Consider the following 26,699-nt stretch of genomic DNA (forward strand, 5'->3'; position numbering starts at 1 on the left):
AAGTGAAGGGGTGTGTACATTTTTTTCCCCTCTGCTAATGGGACACTGCTGTAAGACCATGCCCCCAGGTTGCACTTTAATAAATGGTACAGTTTTCAAAAACAACGTGTAGACTATTCTGTGCTTCCCCTCTCACCTTTTTAGTGCAGGCACCATAAGAAAAGGTGGTTTTACTTACAGGAAACTTGCTTGTGCAAGGCACAAGGACAGGACCAGAGTGTCTCTACTGCTGCCAGCTGCATCATAAGCCGTGGTGAATTAGAAGAATGCCATGAGTACTTGCACAAAAAAAAAAAAAAAAATTCAGGTGGAAACTGAAAAGTCTGCAGAGCTGTAGACGTCATCAGAAATGAATTTTTTTTTTATTTAAGTTAAAAAAATATTTACATACTCGGAAAAGTCCTGAGGCAGCTGGATCACAGGTGACAGACACATTTGTCACCTTTGTATGATCATGTATCAAACAACCTGAGTCCAAGTTTGTTCATCCTGAGATGTGACTACAAGTTATGCTACCTTTTCTCAAACATATCCAGGCTGCATTCCCAACAGGACTTGCCCTGTGCCTACCCTGCCCTTTTCTTTAGTTTTTCCATCAGTTTTGTTTTTCAAGCAAACACAGCTGTGTGATGATTGACACTGAAATATCCTGGTGTCAGCCTTCCCTGGCCACACTGCCTCTATCACTAATGGCTCTGTTCCCTTTCTGCCAGCTCCTGATCCAGACAGGCCTCATTCCCACCCACCCTGGCTGGTGATTCTGCTGCTGAACCACCCTTTCCACAGCCTGAGGCTTTCCTGGGAACAACACTCAGCATGGCTCAGCTGCAGGAGCAGGGCTGGGAAGTGAATAACCACAGCAAAACGCTACAGCTGCTGAGGAAAAACACTGAGAGGGCAGGCCCTGAGCCCCCAGAGACACAAGGCAGGCTCTGCACAAAGATTGCTGCTGCTAAAATAAAAAAATACTGTAAAAGGAGCGAGGCAAGCACTAGTCCCTACAGGTACTGGCAGAGCTGGCAGGGAGCTCAGGCTACTATTGCTGCTCTGCTAGTCTACAAAAGCCTATCTATATCCTGCCATCATTTTCACAGCTGGACCTCAGAAGTTAAAAGTGAAATCAAGTTCATCCATTATGGAAAATCTTCAAGAATCCACATGCTCCACACAGGGCTGGAGAGTTCATTCACCCAGCTAGAGGGAGAAAAACACAAAGGGCTTCATTAACAGCAGCAGGGATTCTCCTGTGCCTGCCCAGGAACCCGGCAGAGCCAACACTGCTGCCACCTGCCTGTGCCAGCACCAGGGGGGACATGGGACAGTGGGGACAGCCCCAACACTGCCACCTGCCTGTGCCAGCCCAGGGACATGGCCATGGGGACAGTAGGGGACAGCCCTGCCCGGTGCTGCCCAACCCCAGCCCTCCCTGTCCTCAGTGCCAGTGTCACACAGTGACCCAGGGACACAGCACGGTGACACCGTGCCCAGGGTGACAGTGACACCATGAGCTCCTCTGCAGGTTGCTGCCAGCACTGTCCCTGCAGCGCTGTCCCTGCCAGCACTGTCCCTGCAGTGTCCCTGCCAAGGCTGCAGTGCAGGAGTGTCCCCCAGGGCTGCAGCACAGCACAGCTGTGTCACCTCTGCTCCACAGGTGACAGGGTCACACAGCCCTGCCTGCTCAAATCTCACTCTCAAGGAGACTGAGCCTTCACAGCAGTGAGGGGCTCCTCTCCCCTCCCCAGACTGAGTTACTGAAGCTGCAGCCTCCAGCCTGGCCTGCCTGGAGCTGCACAGCCTCCCCACCTCTGCTCGAGGGCCAACAGAGAACAAGAATGGAATTGACCATTTCTCATTGTCTCTCTGCTGGTGTTAACTCTCAGGAGAAATTCCTTCCCCCTCCCAGTTCTCCCAAGCTCTGGAGAGCTGAAGGAGAGAAGAGCAGAGACCTCAGGGTCAAGACACTGGGGAAATGCAATCAGAGCTCAGGTGAGGCTCTCCTTCCCTTAGGGAATGAAAGGATCATTAACCAGAATCTTATTGGTACAGCTCCCTGAGGAGACTGCAGGGAGGAGAGGAGCAGTCACAGCTCTCTCTGCCCCACAGAACAAATGCACTCTGTGCACTGGCTGCTGTGAGAGGGGGACAGGCAGGAACTGTGACATGTCCCCCTCAAGCACATCATCTCCAGAGCTCTGCAGGGACCAACATTCCCTTCTGGTCCAACCTCCCGAGCCCTGCAGGGAAACCAGCAGCCCCACAGGCACTTCAGAGCCAGGGAATAACCCAGGACAGCCAAAAAAGGCTGGCTGTGACTCCCACAGAGCTGCTGGACTCACCATATCAGCAATGTAGTCGTGGAACTGCTGGTTCAAGTAGTTCACAGTGGTGTTAAAGACACGCAGCACAAGGGAGGGCACTGTATTCATAATTTTCTTAGCCAAGTGCATTGCCAGCACCAACTTGGCCCTCTCGTGATCCATGTCTGAGGGGATGGACTGTACAACCTCTCCCAGCACCCTGGACATGTGCCTCATTATCTCCTGTGTGGAGGGAAGAGGGATCTCAGTGCTGGGGCACAAAGGGGACTCAGAACAAGCAGATCAGTTATTAGGCTGTGCTAACACTCCACAGGATGCTGCTCCCCTTCCTCCCAGCCTTGGCAGCCACGCTGTTACATAAAAAACACCCCCCAAAAAACTATGGCCCTTGATCCAGGTGTAGATGTAATCCTTAGACAGCCTTCTTTTTCCTTTTTAACACAACAGACCTCAAACTCTACTCCTCTTGCACAGCCTGTTAGATGCTGGGCCAGCTGCATCCAGGAAAAGGCCACCCACTCCAGCAGGTCACCCAGCCAGGCCTAAAGCCACTGCTACTTCCAGAACTGTGCCTGTGAACATACTCACACAGCAGAAAAGGATCTCATGACTTCCTGTCTCAGTAACAAGCACCAGTTAAGCTCCTGTCACTAACCTGCTCAATTTTTACCCACATGATGGTCAGTAGATATACAGGACTTGGCACAGAAGTCCAAAGCTCTTAAGTACTAAAACTAAGCCTTGGGCAGACCACTTATTTTCCAGGATAAGCCATGGGGCCATCAAAATGCCTCAAAGTCAGTCCTTCTCCACAACCATCATTTCACCATCTGCAGAAAGGAGATAAGCCCAAGGAACCCAATTTACACTTGAACTTCTGCCACTGAATCACCTCTAACAAATCCTCAAAGGTAAGTGTTTGAGATGGATTTTCAGATGCCTTCAAAGCCACAGCAGGAAGGATGCAAAATATTCAAAAGGAGAACTGCTTTTCACTCACCTCATTAGACAGACTCTCATTCCTAAAGTGCTGCACTAGGTCATTTACTACCCTTCCCTGGATATCTTTATCAAACTGGTCTCCAATCTCGACGAGCCGAGCCGCGATGAGCCGGATAACCTCTTCATTTGTTTGAGCCGACTCTGCCAGCACAAAGAACAGGATTTAGTTCACAGCCTGTAGTCAGACCAGGTTCAGCACAGCTCACAGCATTTTGCTCATCTCCCTCAGCAAACTCCTTCCCACCCCTGAGTGTCTTCATGACAGGTCTAAGCATGATTTCTTTAAGTGCACCCAGGCTGCTTGCCAGAAACAGCAGCAAACCAGGGTTTATATCTGTAGTTTAGGTAAAGTGCAGCCTCAACCTGCACAAAAAAAAAAAATCACTGCAGGGCATGTTAAAACATCTCCAAACCAAAATTTGAACAGTATGGTTACAGCCAACATCCTGCCCAGAGAGGGGAATTGAGAAGCTGTGCATGACCTTGAAGGTCTTTTCCACCCTAATGATTCTAGAATTTAAGTGACTTGTCAGGACTTGTCTCTTAACCACCATCTAAAATACAGCAGCACCTCATAGAAAAGTTGGCGTTGGAAGGGACCTTGAAAGGCCATTGCATCCAAACCCCCTGCAATAAGCAGGGACATCTTCAACTAGTTTAGATTGCTCAAAGCCCCAGCCAGACTGACCTTGAATATTTCCAGGGGTGGGGCATCCATCACTTCCTGTGCAACCTGTGCCAGTCTTTTACCACCCTCACTGCAACAATCTTCCTCACGTCTAGTCTGAATCTGTCAGTTTGCAGCTGGGAACCTTACACCTTGTCCTACCTGCTTTTGGCACAAGACCTGTGCAAATTTGTGTGAGAGGGCAATTTTACTGCAGGCAGCAGTTCCTCCTCACTGTGCTGCAGTTGAGGTCAATGTGCCAGCTGATACACCCTGGGCAAAGGGCAGGAGCTACCCTGCAGGTGGTGGGCAAAGCAGGAACAGGACCAGAAGCAGGAACAACCAGAAGAAAAGTTGAGGAACAGTTTCCACAACACTGGTAGAGCAGAAAAGGATTCACCCAATACCAGAATTTGAGTTGTTCCAAGATCCTAGTCCAAGTAGGAGCAGTGTGAGGCCTAACTTAACTCCCTTTTATCACACTCCTTGAGGGCAGCAATCACCAGTACCAGCTTTGTGCCCTTGTCTGATGTGCTGCAGACAAAATCCAGTGAGACAGGGTTCTAGAAATCCATGGAGAGAAAGTACAAAGCACCAGCTGCCTTCACTGTATTGGAAATTTGGTAAGTTTCTCAGTAGAGAAAACATTCCTCCTCTGAAACAGACAGTAGGAAGGATAGGAAATGCTCAGAGAGGCCTGTTGGGTGGAGGAGAGGCTGCTCACCTATCTCACCATTCTGGAGGTGGCCGCTCCGGTTGCCGTCAGTCTGAAGCTCGTCGTCATCGTTTGCCCTGCACCACATGGTCTGGTGGTTCTGCAGGGAATGCAGCTGGTCCCTGAAGTTACAGTCAGAGGAGACCTCCAGGAAGGTGAACAGCAGTGCATGCTCCATCTGAAGAGCTCCATCGAGCTGAGGCATAAGGAAATCACTGTTAAGCCCAAGGCTAGAGAGTGTCCCACTCCAAGCAGGGTTTTCCAGCCCTGAACAGGTCTGTGGTCTCCTCTGGGCACCCTGAGTTCCTCCCTTGAGACAGGTGAATTCAGCAAAACCCATCCATCTCCCTTACTTAGACACTGGTGTTTGGAGGGGTTTTAGTCCTGTATTTGGGAACTGGGCATTCTCCTTGCTGTGCATAAAGGAGCAGCAGCTCCCCGTGTCAATGTAATCAGAGCAGAGCAGTGACAAGGTGGGAAACAGAGATAAGAGCACAAGCCTGCAAAAACCCCCAAGGTTCACATCTCTTCCCCCTCTTCAAAGGAACCTCAGCCAGCTCCACGATAAACCTGTTCAGCTCCTCGTGGAGAGCCAACAGCTGCTCACAGGAGCAGTGACATGGAGATCACTGCCACCTCCAGGGGCACGTTCACCCACAGTAAATGGGGACATGGTGTCTCCATGCCCACACAGCCTGCAGCCTTCAGGCAAGGCAGCACAGAGTGCCCAAATTAATTAGCTTTGGCAGGTTAATTAGGTGCCCAAATTAATGAGGTTTCATGAGGCAGGCAGACTGATGGGAGCAAGAGGCCCCACTGGAACACCAGGCCTCATAACCAACTCTAGAAAACCAGGAGACTCTCCAATAATTTTAGTTAAACAGGTAAGAGAGCAGGATGTGGTGTAAGCACAGAAATTAGGTAAGAGAGAAAATCCTTACTCTGGTATGCAGATGGTCTGCCTGTAAGAAAATATTTGGGCTTAATTTTATCCAGGGAGAAGAAAAATAGTTCAAGAAGAATGGTTTGTTATGCCAACAAGATGCAACCAGGATGAACTCGGTAACTGAAAGGGAATTTTGGGGAGTGGAACTTTGCAAAGCCTCTACATAACCATATCTGACTGGGCAGACAAAAGGAGGAACAAAGTCAACAACAGGCAGGGTTCAGAAATGGAACTAAATGGCAAATAAAGTATAGAATCAATCAGAGATGAAGAGAAGGCACATCTCCCATCGCCTGAGCATGAATATTTACAGACAGTGGTGTGGGGCACCAGTGGCAATCCCCTTCAGCAGCCCCCTGGACTGGTCACTGGCTTTGTCACTGATACATTTTTTAATCCCATAATCTTCAAAAGGCTTGTGGGAGGGCAGAATACAGGGTTAGAATTGTATCCCAACATGAGCTGGGCTGCAGGAGAATGACATTTCAGTTACAGTTCAATGTGTAAGATTTACATGTGCTAAGTAACAGCACCATAATTGTGTTTAACACTGTGTTTAACTGTTAACAGCATCATAATTGTGTTTAACTAATCATTAACATTGTAGTCTCTTACACAGCCACATCTCCAGCTTGCAGCAGTACCAGGAGGAAGTGCCACACCAAAAGCTGCAAGAAGCAGCTTGTAGCCTAACTGGTTCTATCCACTTCCTTGTATTCAGAGCAGTACCAGGAACACTGCAGAAATTCCGGGAAATTCAAGAAGGACACAAGGCAACACTGAGGCTTATCCCCTCCAAAATATCTCAGGACCAGTGCACACTGTCAACAGCTGACTTCAGTCAGACACATTTAACTCTAACCTGTTCCATGATGGATTCAGGGGCACAGCAGCTCAGGTCACCCTCTGCTTCAGACTAGAAGTCCTTGTCCTGTGAAAGAGTAAGAAAGAAAAGTGTGAAGGGAAAAAATTTCTCATAAATCCACATTTTGCAGCTGTGTCTGGCCATGTCTCATAGTAAGTGTCCCTTTTAGTGATGCATATCCCTGTTTTTGGAGAGAGCTGCCCACCAGCTGTTCAGAAGGGCTGAGGAAGTCACAACAGTCTCAGTGAGAAGGGCCCTGTGAGTGAGAGGCACAAATCTCCTTCCTGCCACAGACACCTGCCAGACAGTGCAGTGACACAACCTACGAGCCAGGAGCTGCTCTTGGGGAAGGGAAGGACAACCCTCCATGGAGCCAGAGGCTGGAATGAAGAGCAGGATGATCAGAGAGGAGCTCCTGAGCAGAGTCTGTGCTGATGGGTCTGCATGAAGAGCAGAACACTCTGAAATGAAAAACCCAGCTGACATTGATACACATCCACAGGGCCTCGAGGGTGCCTCTCCCCACCCTCCATGCAAGAGATCCACGGGGACACTCAGGCTCATTCCAACACTTCCAAACAAATATCTGTGATGGGGAATGTTGGATCAAGTGCCAGCATGACTGCAAACTCTGCTAAGCCTCCAGAGAGGCCAGCCAGGAAGGAAAAAGCAGGACAGAGCCCAAAGGAAGAGACAAGCAGCAAGGGAGGGCACAGGGGAGCCTCCCTCCCTCCCAAAGGAGAGTGCTCCCCTCACCCTGTGCTCCCTCCTCAGTGCTCCCTCCTCACCCTGCCAGGAGCAGCTGATGGCTGGGTCAGAACCTTGCATTTGCTGCCTGACACACAACAGTTCCAGCTGCACACAGAAGTCTCTGGTTCAGCTCTTGATGAGCAGGGCCTGGCTGGAGGTGGGCACTCCCTCCCTCACCCAGGGCAATAACCTGATGGTTATGCAGGCACCTTCTATCCAAAAATGGGCTGGAACCCAAACCAAAGGCCTGCTAACCATCAAAGACCTGGGTTACTGATAAATGGCTATTTTACAGTAACAACCCCTCACATCTGTGTTTTGAATGACTAAGTGTGCTGGTAGAAAAGAGGGAAGTGAAAGCAGAAAAATTCAAATTCACTCTGAAACAAACCACAGTCATGGTTTAAGAGACCAAACATCTCCCAGCTTTTTAAAGGCTCTTAGAAATCCAAGTCTCAAATACATCTGGAACACACACCAGCCCTCAGGAAGCCTCTTAACCATGAGGTTTTTTCATGGAATTATGTCAGACAGCTACAAACACAGGCTTATCCCCTGCTGCTGTGCATTTTCCTCTATTCCATTCCAATCCCTCCTGCTGCTACTCACCTCTGCCCTAAGGAGTGTTCTGGCTGGGAGAGTCCTCTGTCCTGTTCTTTGGGACCTGAAACAGCTCAGGGTGACTTTTCTTCTGGGCTTGACTTTGCTGGAAGAGACACAGATGTGAATTCAGGTTTGAGAACTCAAAACAGAACGCTGAGATTAAGAGGAAAGTGGAGATTTAGAATTAAGTCTGTGGCAGGACTTTGGCTTTGTGCAAACCCCTCAAGAGTTGTCCACACCAGCAATATTTCTGCAGGTTGGGTGAAGCCTCATTTGGCACATATTCTGGTTTTAGAGATAAGTAACATCCCTTTTCAATGCCATTTCCCCACTCTCAGCTTTAAATGAAGAGGCACAGACTGCTCCAGGTGCACCTGCAGATGTGCAGGGAGAGGAGACCTGCAGCACCTGTGGGTTCTTCCTTCCCCCCTCAGGGATCAAACCAGCTCAGTGTAGATACAGACACTCCTCAGGCCAAGCCCACAAACACAGAGACTAAAACAACTCACCCACCACAGCTGCAAATAGCAATTTTATCAGCTCCTGCACAGGAGCAGAGATAAAACAAACACACAAAACAAACAGAACAAGGAAAAGTTCCACCACGCTCCAAAATAGCAATATGGCAAAAAATGAAGACAAGGGAGCCTGAACATGATAATTTCAGAACTGAATTTCCTAAAGCAAAGACTGACCACCCATGCAGTGAATGCCCCTGAAGGCAATACCTGCCCTCAGCTAAGAGAGTTCTGCTTGGGTGGTCAAAAACACACCAGAGAAGAGGAAAAAGGATTTCTCTCACAGCCCAAAACAGCTCTCTACTTCTACAATACAGGGCAAATTATTTCTTATTTTAATTAACTAGTAATTACAGGAACCTCAAGTTTTACATAACTACTTTGAATCAATGCAAAGGGCTTCGGGAGTCACAAAGTTCCTCCTGAAAAGTCAAATTCCCTAAGGGAATCTCAAAAAAAAAAAAAAAAAAAAAAAAAAAAAAAAAAAAAAAAGTTCCTTTAAAGAACAAACCCCAAACAGTCAAATGTAATCGCGCTGACACCACCCAATTTTTTTTTTAATCATTAAGACTTTGGAATCTTGGTAGTTTTAGATTCAGATTAAAACTGTTTCTGGTGGAGGGAAAAAAGGTTACCTTGTATTGGGTACAAAGAATCTTTAGTTGGAGAAGGAGAAAAGATGGATAAAGGGTACAAACACCATCTGCACTCAGATTCAGAGTCAAACCAGATCATTTGCTAAAACTGCTTTAGGGCTGCTGAAATCTTGGCATGAATTTTAGAGATTATATTTTAATTGAAACACCAACTAATTTTAATACATTATTCATTTTTTACTTCAATTCACTCATTAGACAAATAAGCTTTGTGAGAAGTTCACATTTCTCTGTGAGAAATGAGCTGCTTCTGAGAAACCACTAAATGCCCTGAAGTGTTCAACACACAAGACTACAAACAGTTTTTTAGACCTGTTCTTTCTTTCTTAGAAATAAATAGAGTACTTTAAAGCACAAGTTTAGGACCCTTAAATCAGCTCTACAGAATCAGGGTAAGACATGTTCATTCCAATTCAACATTGTATGGGATGCAGGACTGTGGAGAGGAAGAAAATAAAATTACAGTTAGAGAAGCACATCCACCAGCAGCCTGTCAGGGCAGCAGGAAAAGCCTCATTCCACCCACACACAGCAGTTCGCACAAGTGGATTCTGTGATTTCTCACAAGTGAACCCTGTGGGTGCTTCCTCCAAGGCAATCCTGGGTCTTTAGATGGGGCTGAGGACACCCTGAGGGATGGTGTACTCTGCTCTCCAACAACACGGCTCCTTCAGGCCTGCTGTCCCATCTTCTGTCTCTCCCTCTCACCCCCAAGTTGTATTATCCTTCAAATCTCTCAAGGAACTCACCAGGGGAGCTTTTCCCACCTGCAGTCCACCAACAGGGCTGCCAGCATTAGAGGGAAGAGCAGGCAGGGCCAGAACCACAACCCCAGGCCTTAAGGGGAGGTGACAGGGTGGAAAAGAGGGAGAAGCAGGACTGCAAGACAACTGGCACTCCACGCCTCTCTCCCACACCACAGTCCAAAGGGAAAGCCTCATACACTCTATACTCATATACTCTGTTACTCCCCACAGCTCTCAGGGCTGCCCTAACAGCAGCAGGTCCCAGAATCCCTGCTGAGCCACCCTACAAATCAGTTTTCATCTCCACACTTGGGCTACACACTCAGGACAGCTGAGAAAAGAAGCCACCCCACAAACAGAGTCTCTGCTCACCATCCCTTCCCCTCAGGCTGTTCACCTCTCCCCACAGCTCAGTTACTACTCTCACCTAGTTAGGAAAACACTCTGCTCAGCAGGGAATGGGCCTGTAGGACTGATTTCTTTAATACCGTGTCTGGATCCTGAGACACTTCCCAAACAAACACCAGACAGTGACAATCCCCGCTCAATGGGCCTATTGTGTGAGCTGTCAAGGTGTTTATGTCTCACCTTTGAGTTAGGGGCACTGAAAAACTCCAAAGCAGAAACCACAACAGAGCTAAACTTCCAACCTGAGCATTGCTTTTCCTGTGTGGCAGCTGGAAGGTAAGAACTTCGGGAGTGGCAGCCAGGATGATATCATTATTGGGAGAAATAAAACAGTGTTTTCTTTGTCCCTTCCAGGACCTGGTGGCACTTACCTGTCCTGTAGGTAAGTGCAAGGGCATCATTTTACAGTCAGGGGAAGTATTTGTTATGTCCTGACATTTAAAATCCACATATCAAACCACAATCACTCAATTTTACTGTCTCCATGAGAACTTGCCACAGGCACAACCACTTTACATAACCAGTCACTACTGGAAAATAAAGAGAAACATCACAGCGTTAGGAAGTTCCTCATTTGAGGATGTTCTGTGCTGTCTGCAGCACTTCAGGTCGTGTCAGTGTAAGCAAATACCACATCACAGAGCCCAAAAGCCTCACCACTCTGCAATGTTCCACTTCCAGCCCATAAACCCAACAGGAACTCAACAGCCCAGGGAAGGTTTCTTGTTGATGTGCAAAAACAACAGCGCTGGCACGAGTAAATAGGATGTTATTATTACCACAGGAAACCTGTCCCCATCGCTCCTCACTCTGACAGGATTTGCCAGGCTGCAACAATGTTTAGAATGCTCCAAGTTTTTGCCTTATTTGAGACTAACTCCTAAAGTAGAATTTGATTTTAGGCTCTGGAAAGAGGAGCAGGATGGTGGGAGAAGAGAGATATTGCAATGTAGAAACCAGGTGAAGGGTTGCACACACACAGAGCTGTGAAACCCAAGGATGGTTTGGTACATCTGGTTAACACCGAAGCTGTTGGCTTGGAGAGTGGCAGGACTTTCCCCGCCACAGGAAACACTGTTAAGGGTGAAACTCCAAACTGAGGGTATTTCCCAGCCATCGGCCTCAGAGGGAGGATGCAGCACCAAGAGCTCATTCTGGAAGTGGTAAAACTGACGAGGCATGAGGTGCACACTTGGAGACAGCAGCAGCTCACTGGCCCAGAGCAGGACACACCTCCTCCCCCAGTCACTCGCAATTTATTCACTTGCCTCTCGGGAGGAATGCCCTGTTAGTCAGGAATCATGAGACTACTTAAAATCCAACCAGGATAACCTCTCCTTGATACTCCTGAGCAGCACGGCCGGCTGCTTGAGGTTTTCAGCTTCAAATCGCCTCCTTCTTTAGGATGCAAATAATGCCACTACCGACCTCTCCAGCAAGGGAAAACAAAACCCGGCACCAGCACAGAGCCATTCACTCCTTTGATGCAAAACCTGCTGAATATTTACTATTGCCTTAGCTGAGGCATTTTTACCTTTGGTTCTTTATGCTGCTTTAGTAGAGAGTTATCATCTCAGCCTGGACACCAAGCTGTGTATTTTGGCTTGGAAAATACAATGCCCTCTGTCTAAAGGGAGTTTATCTTCCTCTTTGGAAGAAAAAAAAAAACTTCATTACACACAATTCTAAAAAGAAGCTGGCAGTTGGCCTTTCTGATAAAAATTTATTTATAAGCTCCTGAAAGTCTTTTTTGCCTTTTCAGGACGACATGAATTGCAGGGATCTTGGGGTTATCGGGGCAGTACTTTGATTTCTTAGGAAGAAAAACATCCAAACATCAACCACCCTTCTCCTTTGGCTCAGAAAGCTCTGGGGACCAGCCCCCGCACTCAGCACATGAATGAGTAAGAAGGAGCATTGCCATATTACTAATGCTCTTAAAAAAAAAAAAAAAAAAAAAAAACAACAAAAAAACAAACCAGGAAGGAACTTCTCATCAGTGTGGTTTCTGTAAGGGAGCAGTGACAGAGGCAGCACGACAACACTTTATTCTTCAGCAGCCCAGCCGACACACACAGCTGAGCTTAAACTGAGTCAGCAGGAAGCCTGCAGCTGGAGTGTAAATACAGCTCACTACAGCTAGACCCAAACAGAATTCCCACACTTCCGTGGTTTGGGCACAGCCACACCTTAGAGGCAAGGGCAGGACTTGGATTTTGGGTATCAGAGTTTTTTGGATCTGGCACTGGGCTGAGTTTTTCCCTTCTGGTGTTGAGCAAAGGAACTCCAGCCTGGTGAGTTCATCCTGCACTTCACCTCCTGGGTAAGGTTAGGAAAATACTTTTATCTTTCCTCAGGACATGGCTGGAGGGAGCAGAGCAAGCCCTGGTGAAAAACACCATCACCACTATCACATAAAACTGCTGGTCTTCCTGTTCCAAATCCAACTAATTCAGCAGCTGCAAAAAAACCCTGCTAGAGCATCTACAAGCAGTTCTTATGTTTGCCTCTCAGAAATGATGGAAAAGCAGGAAGCACTGAGGAATCACAGTTTTGACATTATCAAGGAAGGACCAACAGATGAAGAGCAGGACAAACTCCAGCCACCACTGGTGATGTGTGACAGTGTCTAACGAGAGAAATGGAAGAAAAGTAAAGAAATTTTTCTGGATTTAGAGCACACCCCGGCTGGGTCATGAGCACTCTGGCAAAGCTGCTTTTACCCTGGAGCAGTGACAAAGTGCTCAGGTCCTGCAGCTGACACAGTCTCAGCATTTGACAACAAATGCTCTGAGAGCTGCAGGTGCCACTTGGACAGGCTGTGCCAGCCCCAAGACCTCAGGGTGTCACCTACAGGACAGGAGAATCCTCCTGGTTTTAGTTTTAATACAAGTTTTAACACTTTTATTTTAGCCATCAGGAATGCCACGTCATTTTGCAACTTGGATGCATTTCACAGCTGATACCAACAGTAAAGGGGAATGTAAATCTGTCTTGCCTTTGCCTGACTGGCGAGTTAGATAAGCAAAGCAAGAAACTGGTCAGAAGTAATTTAAAAAAAGAATTCAAAAAGCTTTATGGACACAGGTGGTCCCTAACAGCAGCATTCCCTCTGCCTTTCAGGACACATGAGTAGGACAAAACTCCCTTTCTAGGCTGGTAAGCACCAGGAATATCTGCACTGCTTTCTGGAATAAACAGAAACTGGAAAGATGCTTCAGTGTGAAGTTTAAATACTGGATCAGAGTGGCCCATCAGAAATTACACACCCAAAGAACAGCACTCTAGGAAAAACAATCACAAAAAGGGTGCTGATGCAACAGCCAGGATGGCACTCAAGGAGCTGCTGAGGAACAATTCAGTGAACTGGACAATTTACTACAAAGGGAACTGTCCTCACAGCTGGTATTCCCCAGAATGACTCCAGTGGAGCCTGCCCACCCCCTCAGACTCTGAACATCATCACAAAAAGTCCCCAAAGCATTTCTAGAGGAAGGAGTACAAAGACAAATCTTCACAGCCTCATGCTCATGTGCTCTGAGAGCATCCACAACCCCGTGTCAATATTTGACAGCTTTTCCAGAACATGAAAGTGAATCTTCAGCGAGTTCCTCTCCTCCTAAACATCCAGTGTATCAGAGATGTAAATCTTATGCTCCTCACTTTTGTGAGACAGCTGTGCCCCAGCAGAGACAGCCAGAGATGATTCCCAGAAGGAAATCCTGACACAGATCCTTTGATTCCCTTCTCCCACTGTGCTGCACTGCAACCTCCATTCCCACCTGACAGTTAAAATGATAAAAATCTTAAAGGACTCTTTTATGACAGAAGCCCAGAAATCCTCAAGAACCTTAAAAAGAAAGTTGTGCACCAAACCAGGCAGCCAAAAAACGAGAGTAACTCAAAGCAGCATTCATCACCGTGATCAAAGCTGTTTGACAGCAACTATGAGCATAAAAGAAAGTAACATCTCATTTAAACACCTTTGACAATGATACAGAGCTAAGAAAATCCTCCCTCTCAGAGAAACGCTGCAGGGGCCATGTGGGAACTGTGACAGGACAATTGTCAGTAGCTGCCTGCAGGAAAACATTTCCCTGCACACAGGAGATGCCTCAGCATGTTCCTTCTTCCCTCAACACCTGTGGGCTCCCTTTGCTGTAGGTCTACAGTGAAAAAGTGTCTGTTTTTCTAGAGAAAACACTTTTGACGTGACTGTGCATGAAAAAAAAAAGCAAAGCAATTTCACTTTCAGTTCTACCTTAGGAGGAGCAGGTTGATGTTGAAACAGGAAGGGCCCACAAAACCAAAATACAGCAACTGCTGATCTAAGGGGATTCATTTTGTCAGTCTGAGGGTATTACAACAATTACACTGAAAAACCAGAAGCTACACTTACCAAGGAACAGGTGTATCCTTTAAAGATGAAGGAAATAGCCCAAAATATCTGACAGACCTGGGTATTGCCCATTCTAAAAATAGCAGTCAGAGCAGTACAAGCTGGCCAAAGGTCACATTTTAGCAGGAATAGGACAGGTTTGCAGACATTTAAACAAAAATCCAACATCCACTGCACACACAGTCCGATTCCCCAGCTCAGACTTCAGTGAAGGTGAATAAAAGCTCTGAGAGTTTAAAGGAAAGTGGGGAGCAAGGGAGCAGAAGTCACCAAGTGCCCAAGGCAGTGCTAACAATGCTCCCAGCCTCAGGGGGAAAGGGTTGAAGGGTTCTTGGAGCAGCTGTTTGCCAAGAAGGGCGTGAAAGAGGCATCAACACAGCCCTGCAATGAGCAACTGCCTCAGAAAGCACCCAGGAGGAAATCCCTGCCAACTCATCCAGGTGCAAGGAGGTGCCTGATGCATTCCAGAGAGTCCTGTTCTCCTCCCATAGAGATGTGGTAACAGCAGGATGTCAGGACACGGTTCTCTACACACATCTGCTACAAATCAAGCTTCATATATTGCTGCCAAACCTAAAGAATGACATTAGACACTGTGTGACTCAACATCTCTTTCTACATTTTATCCTTAATTTCCCTATATCCTTCCTACCTTGTCTGGGTTAAAAAAAAAAAAAAAAAATCAGACTTGTAAAATCTCTGAGGAAGGGATCACCTATGTAAATAACATCATCATAACTGATAAATTTTAACTAAAGCTAAACTCAGCCCCCTGCAACCTCCTCCAAACCCAAGCAAAGCCATCCAAAAATAAAAGGGGGTCAGATTTCCAGGAGTTTTGCACCTCTGGCTAAGCCACGAGCTGCACTCAGTAATTAGAAATACTTTCATGCACTTGGCTTTGCACAGCACACAGATATGCAGGTGATTCCTGCCCCTAAAACTCTGTAATCTGACACAGACAAAAAGCCATAGCATGACAAGAAAAAAAAAAAAGGAGAAAAAAAAAAAAAAACCAAAATAGCTAGTAAATTCTGCTCTGTCACTCATCCAGGACCTGCTAAGCAGCGAAAATGAAACCTGCCCATCTGCAGGCAATTCCCCTCAGCAGAGAAACCACAGACCAGGCTGGCTCTTTCCTGCCGGGGAGTTCATACCCCTCAGACAAAGGAACCAGCACCTCGAGGCTGCTCCTCCAGTCACACCAGGAACAGAAACCTGCCCGGAGTTATTAGAGACACTCCCTTCTCCCCCATCCCATGACTTCCAGGAAGGTCTCCGAAGTGACAGTCACTAGATTTATGTGTCTGGCTGCTTCTACACTAAACATTTTCATTCTATTACAGAAAAACAAGCAAACAAACCCTGTTTGATCTGTCAGCTCCTCTGACTCCTGCTGAGTGTGGATGAGTCTAACTCCTGTTACAAGGGAAAAACACAATACAGGGAAACGTGGCATAAATGACCTCAGGTGAGAGTGTTTGGTGAATAATTCCCTAATTATCTATCACAGCTTTTACTGGTTTAGATCTAAAAGCCACACTGAGCACCTTAACAAGGCTCTCAGAGGTGTAGAGCCTTGGTTCTGGGTTCAGAAATATCCAAATTCCAGGATTTGGAGCTCAGGTGGAGTGTTGAGCACTGTTCTGCTGCCTCTGCACATGAGAAACTGACCTGAATTCAGTCTCAACTGGCCCAATCTGGTTTTAACAATTTGGGAGGGCAGGAACCCATCAAAACCACCTAACCAAAAAAAAAATAAAAATCAGTCACAATTTTTTTTTCTTCCTAAATTCAGCAAATGTCACCAGATGCAAACGAGAAGGTGCTGACAAATGAGAAAGGGGAGGTTTTTCACACCAGCTTTCCTTGGTACAAGGGCAGGCTGCCCACAAGGTTCACCTGTTACACTCTGCACATCCACACTAAAAGTGTTTTGCCTCCCTAAGCCCTGCCAGTTACCTCCAATGAAAGATAAAAGACCTGGAAAGGAAGACAAGGAAACGGAGAAGAGACAGGTTGCAGAAATCCAATGGAATAACAGAGTGTTACTTTTTATACAAATGCATTCCCCCGGTGTTTTTGTGTAACACAGAAGAGATCTCCAGGAATACGTGTTGCAAAGTTATCCTAAAGAAGACACTGAATAGCACTAAACTCGTGTAAAGAGGTTGCAAAGGAGAGGGAAAAAAAAAAAAAAAAAACACACAGAAAACCCCCTTCTTTTTAAATAACACGTTCTAAGATGTTATGCTTCCACAGGCAGGTGAAAACAGTTTCAGTCTGATTAGTGACGAAAAAAAAGTTATAACAGAACAAAAACCACTCTTCCCCACAGGCGGGCTTTTGCAAAAAGTCCTTTACCAAAAAAAAAAAAAAAAAAAAAAAAAAAGAAACCCAAAAAAAAAAAAAAAAAACAACCACCAAACCAAAACAAAAACTTCAAAAACAATTTTCTGCCGGGGAAAAATTTTGCTCCTTCCTCCACCAAACTCTTTAACCATTCTGAACAGATAACAAGCATCCCACGACAAGATTACAGCCCAGATACTCCAAGAGACACAAAGAAAAGTTCACCGTTTCTAAAATAAACATTCACTTTCTGAATGAAGACTTTAATGACTCAGATAACTCTGAGACGCTATACCTTCTTTTCTTTTTTTTTAAATCGAAGTTACAAAATATTATCATTTAAAAGAAGACGAGAATTTCTTCCTCCCACCAAACCCACCAGTTTCAGAGCTCCAAGGTACAGAGACCATCACCAGAGCAGGTAAATTAAATTACAGGAACGCTGTTTTAAGGAAGAAAACATGCTCACTCTGTTCCCTTCCACTTCAGGCATTACCCAGACTGAATCCAACAGGTCCCTTGTGCCACAGGGAACAAAGGGACAGAAAAAAGGACAGTTCAGCACCTCAAGAGGCAGCTTTGGGGAAGGCAAGGAGCGGGGAGAAAAGCAGAAAACCTCACACCGAAATGACTCATCTCTATCAAATCACCTGCTCTTCCTAAAAACTGTTATAGCCGCTATTATTAGAAACTTTTTCTCGCTGGAGCCGCCACTCCCCACGTCCATCCATTCTAGTGTCGCTGCAAGGCTTGAGGCGAGAGCGAATCTATCTGGAGTTAATTCTACACAGAATTAATTAATTACTACAGAATTAATTTCCTCCCCCTCCCCTGCCCGGCCGATGCCGCTGGTGTCTGACAACTCTTAGGGGGAGAGATGCTGCACTTCACCAACGCAGCTCAAAGGCAAAGAGAAGTTTGTGTGGGTTTATAAAGTGTCTGGAGAGAACCGGGAGGGAGGGAGGGAGAGGAGAGCGGCTCGGTGTCCCCGGGGAAGCAGCAGAAGGGCCCGAGGCGATGGCACAGGGGAGAAAAACCCCCAGCCGGGCCGAGGAGGAGACACCGAGCAGGAAACCAGGGAAGAAACCACCGCACGGCCCAAAGGCAAGGCCGGAAAGGGAGCGGGAGACGGGCCGGGAAGCAGAGAAGAGTTTATAACACACAGAATAGAGAGCACAACCCGCGGGGCCACTTCACCCCTCAGTCTGGCCGGGCTGGAGCTGCAGGCCCCGGAGCCTTCGGGCCCCACACCGGGCCCCGCCACCGGCCCCCGCACTCCCCGCCAGCTCCCCCCGCCCCAGGGGGTGTCCCGGCCGCCGGGCACCCACACGCGAACACTCACCGGGGCTCGGGGGCTGTAGCAGCAGGAGCTGTAGCACCGGGCGCTCTCCCGGCCGCGCTTCCCTCGCTCGGTATTTGAGCCCGGCCCGGCCCCGCCCCGCGCACGCGCCCGCGCCACGCCCGCCCCAACGGCCGCGCGCCTGAGGGGAGTGAGGGGAGGGACCCGGGAATAGGGATTTGCCTCGGGAATGGACCCGGGAATCACCCCGTGAATCACCCCGTGAATCACCCCGGGTTTTGGGATCTGCCTCGGGAATCGCCCAGGGAAGCAGCCGGCCTTAGGAATCGCTCCAGGCCTCAGGAATTGCCCCATTTGGGCCCCGCCACAGCCCTCCCCACAGCGATTCCTCCTCCTGGAATTCCGAGGGGTCCAAAGCATCCAGTGGTGCTGCTCCGGCCAAAGGCTGCTGATAACACACCTACAGCCGCTTCTGTCCTTGACAAATAAACGCAGGTTTTTGCTTAAGATCGTTTTATGGGCTTAAAATCACAGAATCAGGACCTCTGGGATCACCAAATCCAGCTGTGACTGAACACCAGACCAGGCACATCCAGCTTTTCCTTACACACCTCCAGGGATGGTGACCCCACCACCTCCCTGGGAAGCTCATTCCAATCTCTGATCACCTTCCTGTGAAGAAATTATTCCCAGTGTCCAACCTGAACCTCCCCTGGTGCAGTTAAAGGCTTTGTGCTCTTATTCTGTCACTTGTTGCTTGGGAAAAGAGGCCAAACCCAACTTTGCTACAACCTCAAGTCTAGTAATAGAGTCCTGCTTCAGCTAATTTCTATTTAATACAATTAAATTGGAGCCACACTTACCTGGGGTTCAGTACAGGTGTCCTTCTTGTCACATTTTCCTTCCTAATGTGCCCCAGTCATGGTGCCAGTGCCACGCTCAGGGTTTGGATTGCCCCACCTTGGGGCAAAGGTGCCTGACCTTACTGTGGTTTTTAGAGTTCCTGGGATTTAATAAAACACATGGAACCAATTCTGAGTCAGGTTGGAGTCATGTTGGTCAAACTGGATGGTTTCCCACTGGGAATGGTATTTGTTAGAGGACAAAAATAATGACACGCAAACACATCCGTTTCAAGGAATTGAAGTTTCTGTTTCCTCAAACTGTTTAGCTTTGTCCTGCAAAGTCAGCACTGTCCCCCCTCTCTCCCTTCTCCTTCTGCCCAAAATGTATTCCTTTTTTTTTTTTTTTTTTGAGAAATCACTGTGTGGTTTTTAATATCATTTTGTTTCTGGTATCTAAGTAATATGGATTTGTACATGTGTGAATAACACAACGTGAATAATAAAAAGATGTTATCTCCCTCTTACAGAAAGCCATGTGATTTCTGCACTTGAGATATGCAGAAAAGCACCACTTACTCAGCAGGTTAGGAAATACAAGTTTATCCACTTTTCTGGTATCCACTGGCATTCACGCTGTTCCCAAGGTGCCAAGGCAAAACACCACTTTTTCTGGAGCAGGCTTTTTTTTTTTTTTTTTTTTTTTTTTTTTTTTTTTTTTTTTTGTCCCTTATTTTGAGTGCTGTGTAAAAGGATACAAACTAAGGAAGGAGGCAACTCTTCATCATATCTCTCAAATAATATCTCTAAAATCAAACATGAGGCTCCTTCTTCCCTGTGGCTCCAGGAGGAGATTTAGCCACTGATGTTTTCACCCATTGTTACCTGTAGAGTAATTTTTCTGGTACAGCTCAATTGCTGCTGATACTTAGGATTTTAAAATAGGATTTACTCAGGGCCTCCTGCAATTCTTAAGAGATGTAGAACCCTTATAGGATTTGCATTCTCCAATATGTGGGCCTTAAAAATGCAATTGCTAATGTAGCAGCACTGATGGTGAGGACTTTTCCAAAACACCCTATAAAACATGGGGGAAGGCAGAATGGCAGGGGGGTTGTAGGCATGACTTTCCCTTAGTTATTTTTCCTATTTTCATGGTCTTTAGCCAGGCCGAGTACAACCAGGAGGGCTGCAAAAGATAAAATATATCTGCTGCTGCCAGAAAGAGGCTCTGCATACTTCTCAATGAACCCATGACAACCTCTCTCCTGTGCTCCTGAGAGCTGAAGGAACATTCACTTTCTCACCTCAGTAATTTCCGTGCTGTTCCTCACCTCCACAGCCAGGCAAAGAGCTGGAGAAGCGTTGTGGTTCTGTGCCAAGGAGAATGACACAGGGTGGCGTGGAATGCCACCTGTGGGAAGGGTCAGAGGCTTCTGAAGGCTACTTTCATTATCAAAGGAAAAGGAAAGCAGCAGCTGCCACCAGGCTGGGCTCCTGGGATGAGATTTACTTCTTAGAAGGTTTTTTTCAGGTACAATTTCTTAGACATGTGTAGCTGATCTGTGCAGGAGCACTCATCTTGGAGAACCACTGTAGGTTTTGCCCAAGCTAGCAACAAATAAAATTCTTCCTAGACCCATTGTTCCATCCACAGTTTATAAAACAGCAGATTGTCTTTGTTCCTAATTGGGATTGAGGACTAACAAATTTGCAGTGTAACTTACAAAGCCATAATGAAGTGTTTGCTGCCAGACTGGTCTCCTAAGCTCTGGCTGCGAGCCAACCTCCTGTATCCCAGAGTTCAGCAGTCACTTTCCACACATCCATTTTTCTTTTGGCATCAAGTGAGAAATCCTTGTGGACTGGCCACAGCAGAGAGATCCCCCATCCCTGGTTAACCACAGCTTTCTCCCGCTACTATTTTTATCCCCACTATTATGTGGGAGCAGGAGACCAAAATAACAGGAAGATTTAAAACTTACTCAAGGAGCTGCTGCTCCGCTGAGCTGCACAAATGAGGCAGCGGGGCTGTCATTCCTGCCACCTTCAGCAGCACAGCCTCCAGGCAAGGGGAAATCCCAGCCTGTCATCCCTCCTGCTGCAGTGATAGGCTTCCATTCATCACACCACCATAAGAACACCGGGCCTTATCCTTTGTTTTTCGGTTGAGTGGGTAAGAAAATAAACGACATTGTTTGGGGACTTCCCCGGCTGGGAATTCCCCCACCATTCTTCTTAAAAAAAAAAAAAAAAAAAAAAAAAAAAAGACAGCATAGAGTCATTAATGCAATTCTGCCATTATTTTGCTGAATGCTGCTGCACCAGCATCAGATGTTCAAGGATAGTACTGCGGGCTGAGGAAGTGAGCTTCAGCTACAAAAATGAAATCCTAGTTTCTACAACCTAATTTATATTACCTTCATCCCTTCTTGGCTATTTAAAATAACTTCACTGAGAATCTGAAGAAACAATGCAGAATATGTACATGTACTGGGGGTGTATCATTGATTTCTTTGCATCAGATAATTCAGAGCAGGTGAGAGTGAGCCACCAAAAAAGATATTAAAGCCAAGCCCTTTAACATCCAGATTTATCTCTAGATCACCTCCTCTCAAGTTCTTATCAATCATCAACCAAGGAAGTGACAACAGAGGAAAGAAACCACACCGCCACCAACAAAAAAGAAAAAATAATTAATGATTTTATTTTTTTTTTTTTTTTTTTTTAGTTCAGTTGGCCATCTGAGGTGCTAAAATCTCAACACCAATGAAGCAAAGTGTGCATAAAAACAAATGATAAACCACAACCAAATAGAGGAAAACAGGCCGGAACAGAGTTGGTTTTGTACAGGTAGGGTATTCTCTTTTCTGCTAACGCTCCACACATGCCAACCGTAAATGCCTTGAACAATCTGAATATCAGAGTTCACGTTCATACACAAGGGAAGATGCCAAAGCAGCTCCCTTTTGCCTGGATCAGACTTCACGCACACACCCATGCACCCACAGATACAGAGCACTTAAATTACTGCAATGCCATCAGAATGTGGCACCCTCCCCTTCACACCTGCTTTCAGGGACCTCCTCCTCTGCCTGCCACCCTGCCTAGGACCTGCCAACAGTCCAAAAGCAGGAACTTTTGGAAAGCTTCTCATCTCTGTTACTTTGCAAAGGTCAACAGCCAGCCATCTCTTTCTCTGTGAACTATACACAGGCTGGTTTTTAGTACGCTTTTAGAGCTCTCTTCCTCGCAGATAGTGACAACTGAAATTCCCACTGCAGCTTTTTGGTTTGCACGCGGGAGATTTTTACGATGCAACACCTCTCTCGATCCCACTGGTGTGTGGTGTAAACACTGAATGGAAAACTCATTTTAGAAGAATGTTAGACCAAACAAGGTGCAGCTGCTCACAAAAGGGAACTGCCGGCTGCTCTAGATCATGCTGTCTAGACCACTTAGAATACTTCATCACGTTCAGGATTAGGATGTATAAAAATATTAAAACCCACCAGAGTGCACACAAATGTGGTGACTAGCTCTACGCAAGCACCGTGTTCTAACAGAGGCCTAGGCATTGCACAAAACTCAGATTCTTGACCGTGGGGGTAGCCCAAGGATCCACTGGTGCCTTTACATACAAACAAATATTTACAGAAAATGCAGAAAACGGAGAGAGAAAGACAGAACTTTCGAAACTTGCGGTTTGCTCTAAAAATATGTTCAGCGATGCAGTTTATAACATGCCCTAGTGAGACCAGGGGGTATTGGTTAACTGAAAGAAGGAATATGTCTGAAAGTTGGAGCTGAAATGTCTCGTCACCTCCCCACATTAGTTCTCTAAAGCTCAGAATTTTACAGCCAGTCGTGACTTTTAATGAGAATATGGTTAAAAGGAACAGAACGGTTTAAATAAATAATAATAAAAAGGTACTGTAAAAAGGGCAGATTTAGTTGTTCTGGCAGTCCTCACTCCCCCATCTCCATTTCCCTCCTGGGCATTTTCCTTCCAGGAGCTGGTGTTCCCCTCCCTTCCCCGCAGGGGGCTGAAGTGCTTGCCCCATGCTCAGTGTGCCTATTTCAGAATGAACACGGCTCAGGGTGCAAGCTCAGCTCTCTTCCCACCTGCTGCCAGCTCTGGGTCAGGACCAGCTCACCTGGGGACAGCCAGCCTTGTGTGCCCTCCTCGGGGGAGCTGAGGGGTCTCTCCTGGCTCTCCTCCCACGGGAAATGGACACACCTCATTGAATGCACACGGCTGAGTCGCTGCTGCTGCTGCTGCTGCCGACGGGGGCAGTGCAAAAAGAGCTAGAACGTCCTTGGGTTCGGATACAAATACGGAATCTTGTGCTCACAAGAGCCTTCTTCAGCTTTAAAAGTACAAAATTTGAATTAAAAATATTCAGAGAGTAAAAAAACCCACTATCTGATATGCGAGTTATAGTCTTAAAGTGCAACTGAACGGCAAATAACAAGTTGTGCCTTTTGCAACCATTTTGATATAAAAAGGCCTTTTAACATTCCCTTTTGTGTGTTTTTAATCAGTTTGTGTGTGCGATGTTAGCTCTTCGTTTGCATTCTCGCTGGTGGAGGCCTTCAGCACAACCCAAGGGCTTTAGGGTTAGAATATGTGGGTTTTCTGTGCAATAAAGGTATTACACCCTCAAGTGATCTCACTCTTCAGCATTGCAAAGATCTGGCCAATGTCTCTCAGCATCAATGGGAAAAGAAACCACCTGATGTTTTTTCTTCAGGAGTTTTTTCTGTTCTACAGCTCACATTCAATGACCTTTTGTTACAGGTTAGATGTGGTCCATATACCCAGTGCACTATAAAGTGGACTGAGGTCAATTCTCTAAACATTTTACAGTAAACTTTCTGTCTTTCTTCCCTCTTCCTGCACTCCAGCTCCCACTGGCCCCTCCAGTGCAGACTGTGTGAACTACCATTGCCAGTTTAACTGGGGCAGGAGGCCCTGCACCAGCAAACAGGAGGGAATTCTGTTTGTTTGCCATCCTGTTGGTAAAGCCAACCCTCTGGGATGCTGGTGTGGCAGGCACCACTGGCTAAAAACACACACAGTTAAGAAGTAGCACTGCAGCTGCCTGTCTGTCTGCCTGGTTTCACGAGTATCTGGATTTAATTTGTAATGCCTCAGCATTAAACACTAGGTGGAATAAAGGGAGAACACTTTGGGTGGAAAGCACACACTTCCACAGTCTGCACTGCTCAGAGTCCCCGTGGACACTCCTACCCATTCTCCCTCAGCCTGGGGCATTCTCCCAAGTCAGAGGTGGATTCAAATCCTAGATCTTGGCTTACAGGAGACCCCTCTGAAGGAGGCAGAGAGCCAACAGCAGGAAACCATGCAAACCTCTGTGCTGGGGCACAAGACCAAAGGATGTTCAGCCCTGCTGGAGCGCCTGGCACTGGCAGTGTCAATTCAACCTGGAAAAGCCAGGACACTACAAATGTGCTTGGGAATGGGACACGTTCTCAAAGAGATCAGAAAGCAGCCTTGGAACTTCTTTAACAGGAAAAGAACACAGTCAGCATCCCCAGGAGGGACGCATCGTGTGAAGGATGGATGGGACACATCCCCAGAGCTGTGTCAGCTCTGCAGGATGGGTTAAGGTTTGCCCAGGGAGTCTGTCCCACAGGGAATGGTGCTGAGCTGCTCAGTGCATATCCTGCTCATCAGATATCGTGTGGTTACAGCACCCTCCTGGCTGAAAAGCAGCAGATTCACTAACTGGGCCAAAAGGAGCTTCTTCCAATAGATGCACAGCAGGAAATGTGCTATTTTTGTTCTCATGGAAATCCCTCAAACTGTATCAGGACTGTGAGGAGCCCCTCTTTCAATGAGAAAGAGATATATGGGATATTTCTACCTCACAGTTTTGGCTTTCTTGTTATAAAAATGTAAAATTCAAATAAATATAGGTTCGTTAGTCCAAAAGAGAGAATCTGGGATGTGGAAGAAAAAGATGCTAAGAACACAAATAGATTCTTAAACTCCGTGAGTGCACAGGATTTTCTCATAGAGGAAAACTCCTAGGGCAGGACGCATCCATGGGTACATAAAGGCTGCCCTTGCTGTGAAGCAGGGACCAATCTGCAGTAGTGTCTTTCTCCAACAGAGTTAAAACACTCCCTCCACAATCAAATATGTGTAACAATCAAATTATTAATAAGAACACTAATAAATAGCCACAGGTAACAACGTCCAGTAATTTTGAAGTGGAAGTTGTAGGATGCAGCAGGCACACACACCCATCACTCGTCCATTTTTTTTTTTTCCTAAAAGATACAAAAATGAATCTTCTTTCAAGTATTAAAAAAATAAGTTAATTGACATAAAAGGGTCAAAGTGACTGAGGGCCCAGGCAGGTCTTAAGCTTCGTTTCCAATGTGCAAAAACAAAATACAGAGAAAAAAAAATAAAAATAAAAACACTGAAAAGTCTTAATGGTGGTTCGGTCACTTAAGGGCTTCTCCCTTTTTGGGGCCTAATAACCAGGGAATGCTGCCTGGGAACACCCCTGCCCCAGCACACACTTACCACTGTCCCACAGCAGTATTTTCCAGTGTCAAAACAGTCACAATAAAACAGAACAAGGAAGCCCACCAGCCTCTGAGCTGTGGCCATGAAGACTAAGGCCAGCAGTAGCTGTCTCTCCAGTGTGTAGCAAAGCAGATGGGCATCTTCCCTCTCTCTTCTGCTCCCCTTGTTCCTCACACAAGAAGATTTAGGAGGCTAAAGTAGGGAAAGAGTCCACTGACGCCCACTTCTCTCCAAAAACCACGAGGCAGAGAGTTCCATCACACATAGCAGTATCTCCTCTGTCTTGTGTTTCTTCATATCCATGCATAAGGATCAACTGCAGGTTTCTTTGGTGGGGAGGAAGACTAAAGCAAAGAAGGTGTTGCCCTGGGCTTCTGGAGCTCTCTTGGACAGCTGACTCCACTGCTACAGGCTGCTGTGGTTTTTCAGGAAGGGTTGCCACTTCCCTCCCTTTTGTCAGAACTGGTGTAGTACAAAGGGGAAAGGAATAGACTGCCTTAAATCCAGTGTGGTTAAGGCTACTCCTCCCCTTAACCTCCTTCCCCACACATGGATTATTCCCCCCTCCCTCCTACCACACACACAAAAGATGGTCCGTCGCACAGGACCTCAAGGAGACTCCACAGTCTCAACTCATTTCTTCAACTTGGCTTGCAGACATGTAAAACTTAAGCTTCTGGAACCAACACACTTATCAAAAGGCTTCTGAGTGCTTCACACCAAATCCCTGCATGCTGTTGGACCCTTCGGAGGTTTCCCCTTCAACATCTTCCTATCCACGGAATTCTGGCAAACTCAGGGTAGGCCAACTGGACAACACAGACCAGCAGAGGTAAATGTACTAAGCTCAGGACCAGTTCAAGCTAAAACCTTTGGAAAGCATGACTGCCTCCAGGTCCTTGTCTTCTTCTTTTTCTCGAAGCCTCTGCTCCTCAAGGAGAGCCACGAGGGAATCTCTCTGCTCCACCACTTCAAGCATTTCATTCAGGATCCTCTTTTCCTCTGAGAGCTCCTCATCTGTCTTCAGATGATCTACAGAGAGATCAA

At 46.7% G+C, this 26,699-nt stretch overlaps 2 protein-coding genes across 12 annotated transcripts in view; both read right to left on the reverse strand.

The window, feature by feature from the left end:
- Positions 1-346: 346 nt before the first annotated feature.
- Positions 347-18,348, reverse strand: BID (BH3 interacting domain death agonist). Its single transcript, XM_083860475.1, has 7 exons — positions 18,288-18,348; positions 7,873-7,969; positions 6,511-6,579; positions 4,712-4,898; positions 3,319-3,461; positions 2,337-2,540; positions 347-1,194 (listed from the first exon to the last, which is right to left on the reverse strand). Exons 3-7 carry the CDS (start codon positions 6,517-6,519, stop codon positions 1,183-1,185), a joined length of 555 nt encoding a protein of 184 aa, XP_083716601.1. The 5' UTR covers positions 6,520-6,579; positions 7,873-7,969; positions 18,288-18,348; the 3' UTR covers positions 347-1,182.
- A 3,458-nt stretch (positions 18,349-21,806) lies between these two features.
- MICAL3 (microtubule associated monooxygenase, calponin and LIM domain containing 3) overlaps positions 21,807-26,699 on the reverse strand; it is a 101,210-nt gene continuing 96,317 nt past the window's right edge. For all 11 annotated transcript variants that reach the window (XM_083858644.1, XM_083858653.1, XM_083858652.1 and 8 more), the window contains one exon: positions 21,807-26,684. In XM_083858644.1, the coding sequence (XP_083714770.1) occupies positions 26,500-26,684 (185 nt within the window). In that variant the 3' untranslated portion in view covers positions 21,807-26,499. The remainder of the gene's footprint in view (positions 26,685-26,699) is intronic.

This window comes from Zosterops lateralis (assembly GCF_965231275.1).
Source record: "Zosterops lateralis genome assembly, chromosome: 4".
Taxonomy (NCBI): domain Eukaryota; kingdom Metazoa; phylum Chordata; class Aves; order Passeriformes; family Zosteropidae; genus Zosterops; species Zosterops lateralis.

Bases quoted from the DNA above. Each gene is read 5' to 3' on its own strand.
- BID (XM_083860475.1), bottom strand. The intron at 3,462-4,711 runs GTGAGCAGCCTC...TTGTGCTGGCAG, and splicing joins CCTCCAGAATGGTGAGATAG to AGTCGGCTCAAACAAATGAA. The intron at 2,541-3,318 runs GTGAGTGAAAAG...CCCTCCACACAG, and splicing joins ATGAGAGTCTGTCTAATGAG to GAGATAATGAGGCACATGTC.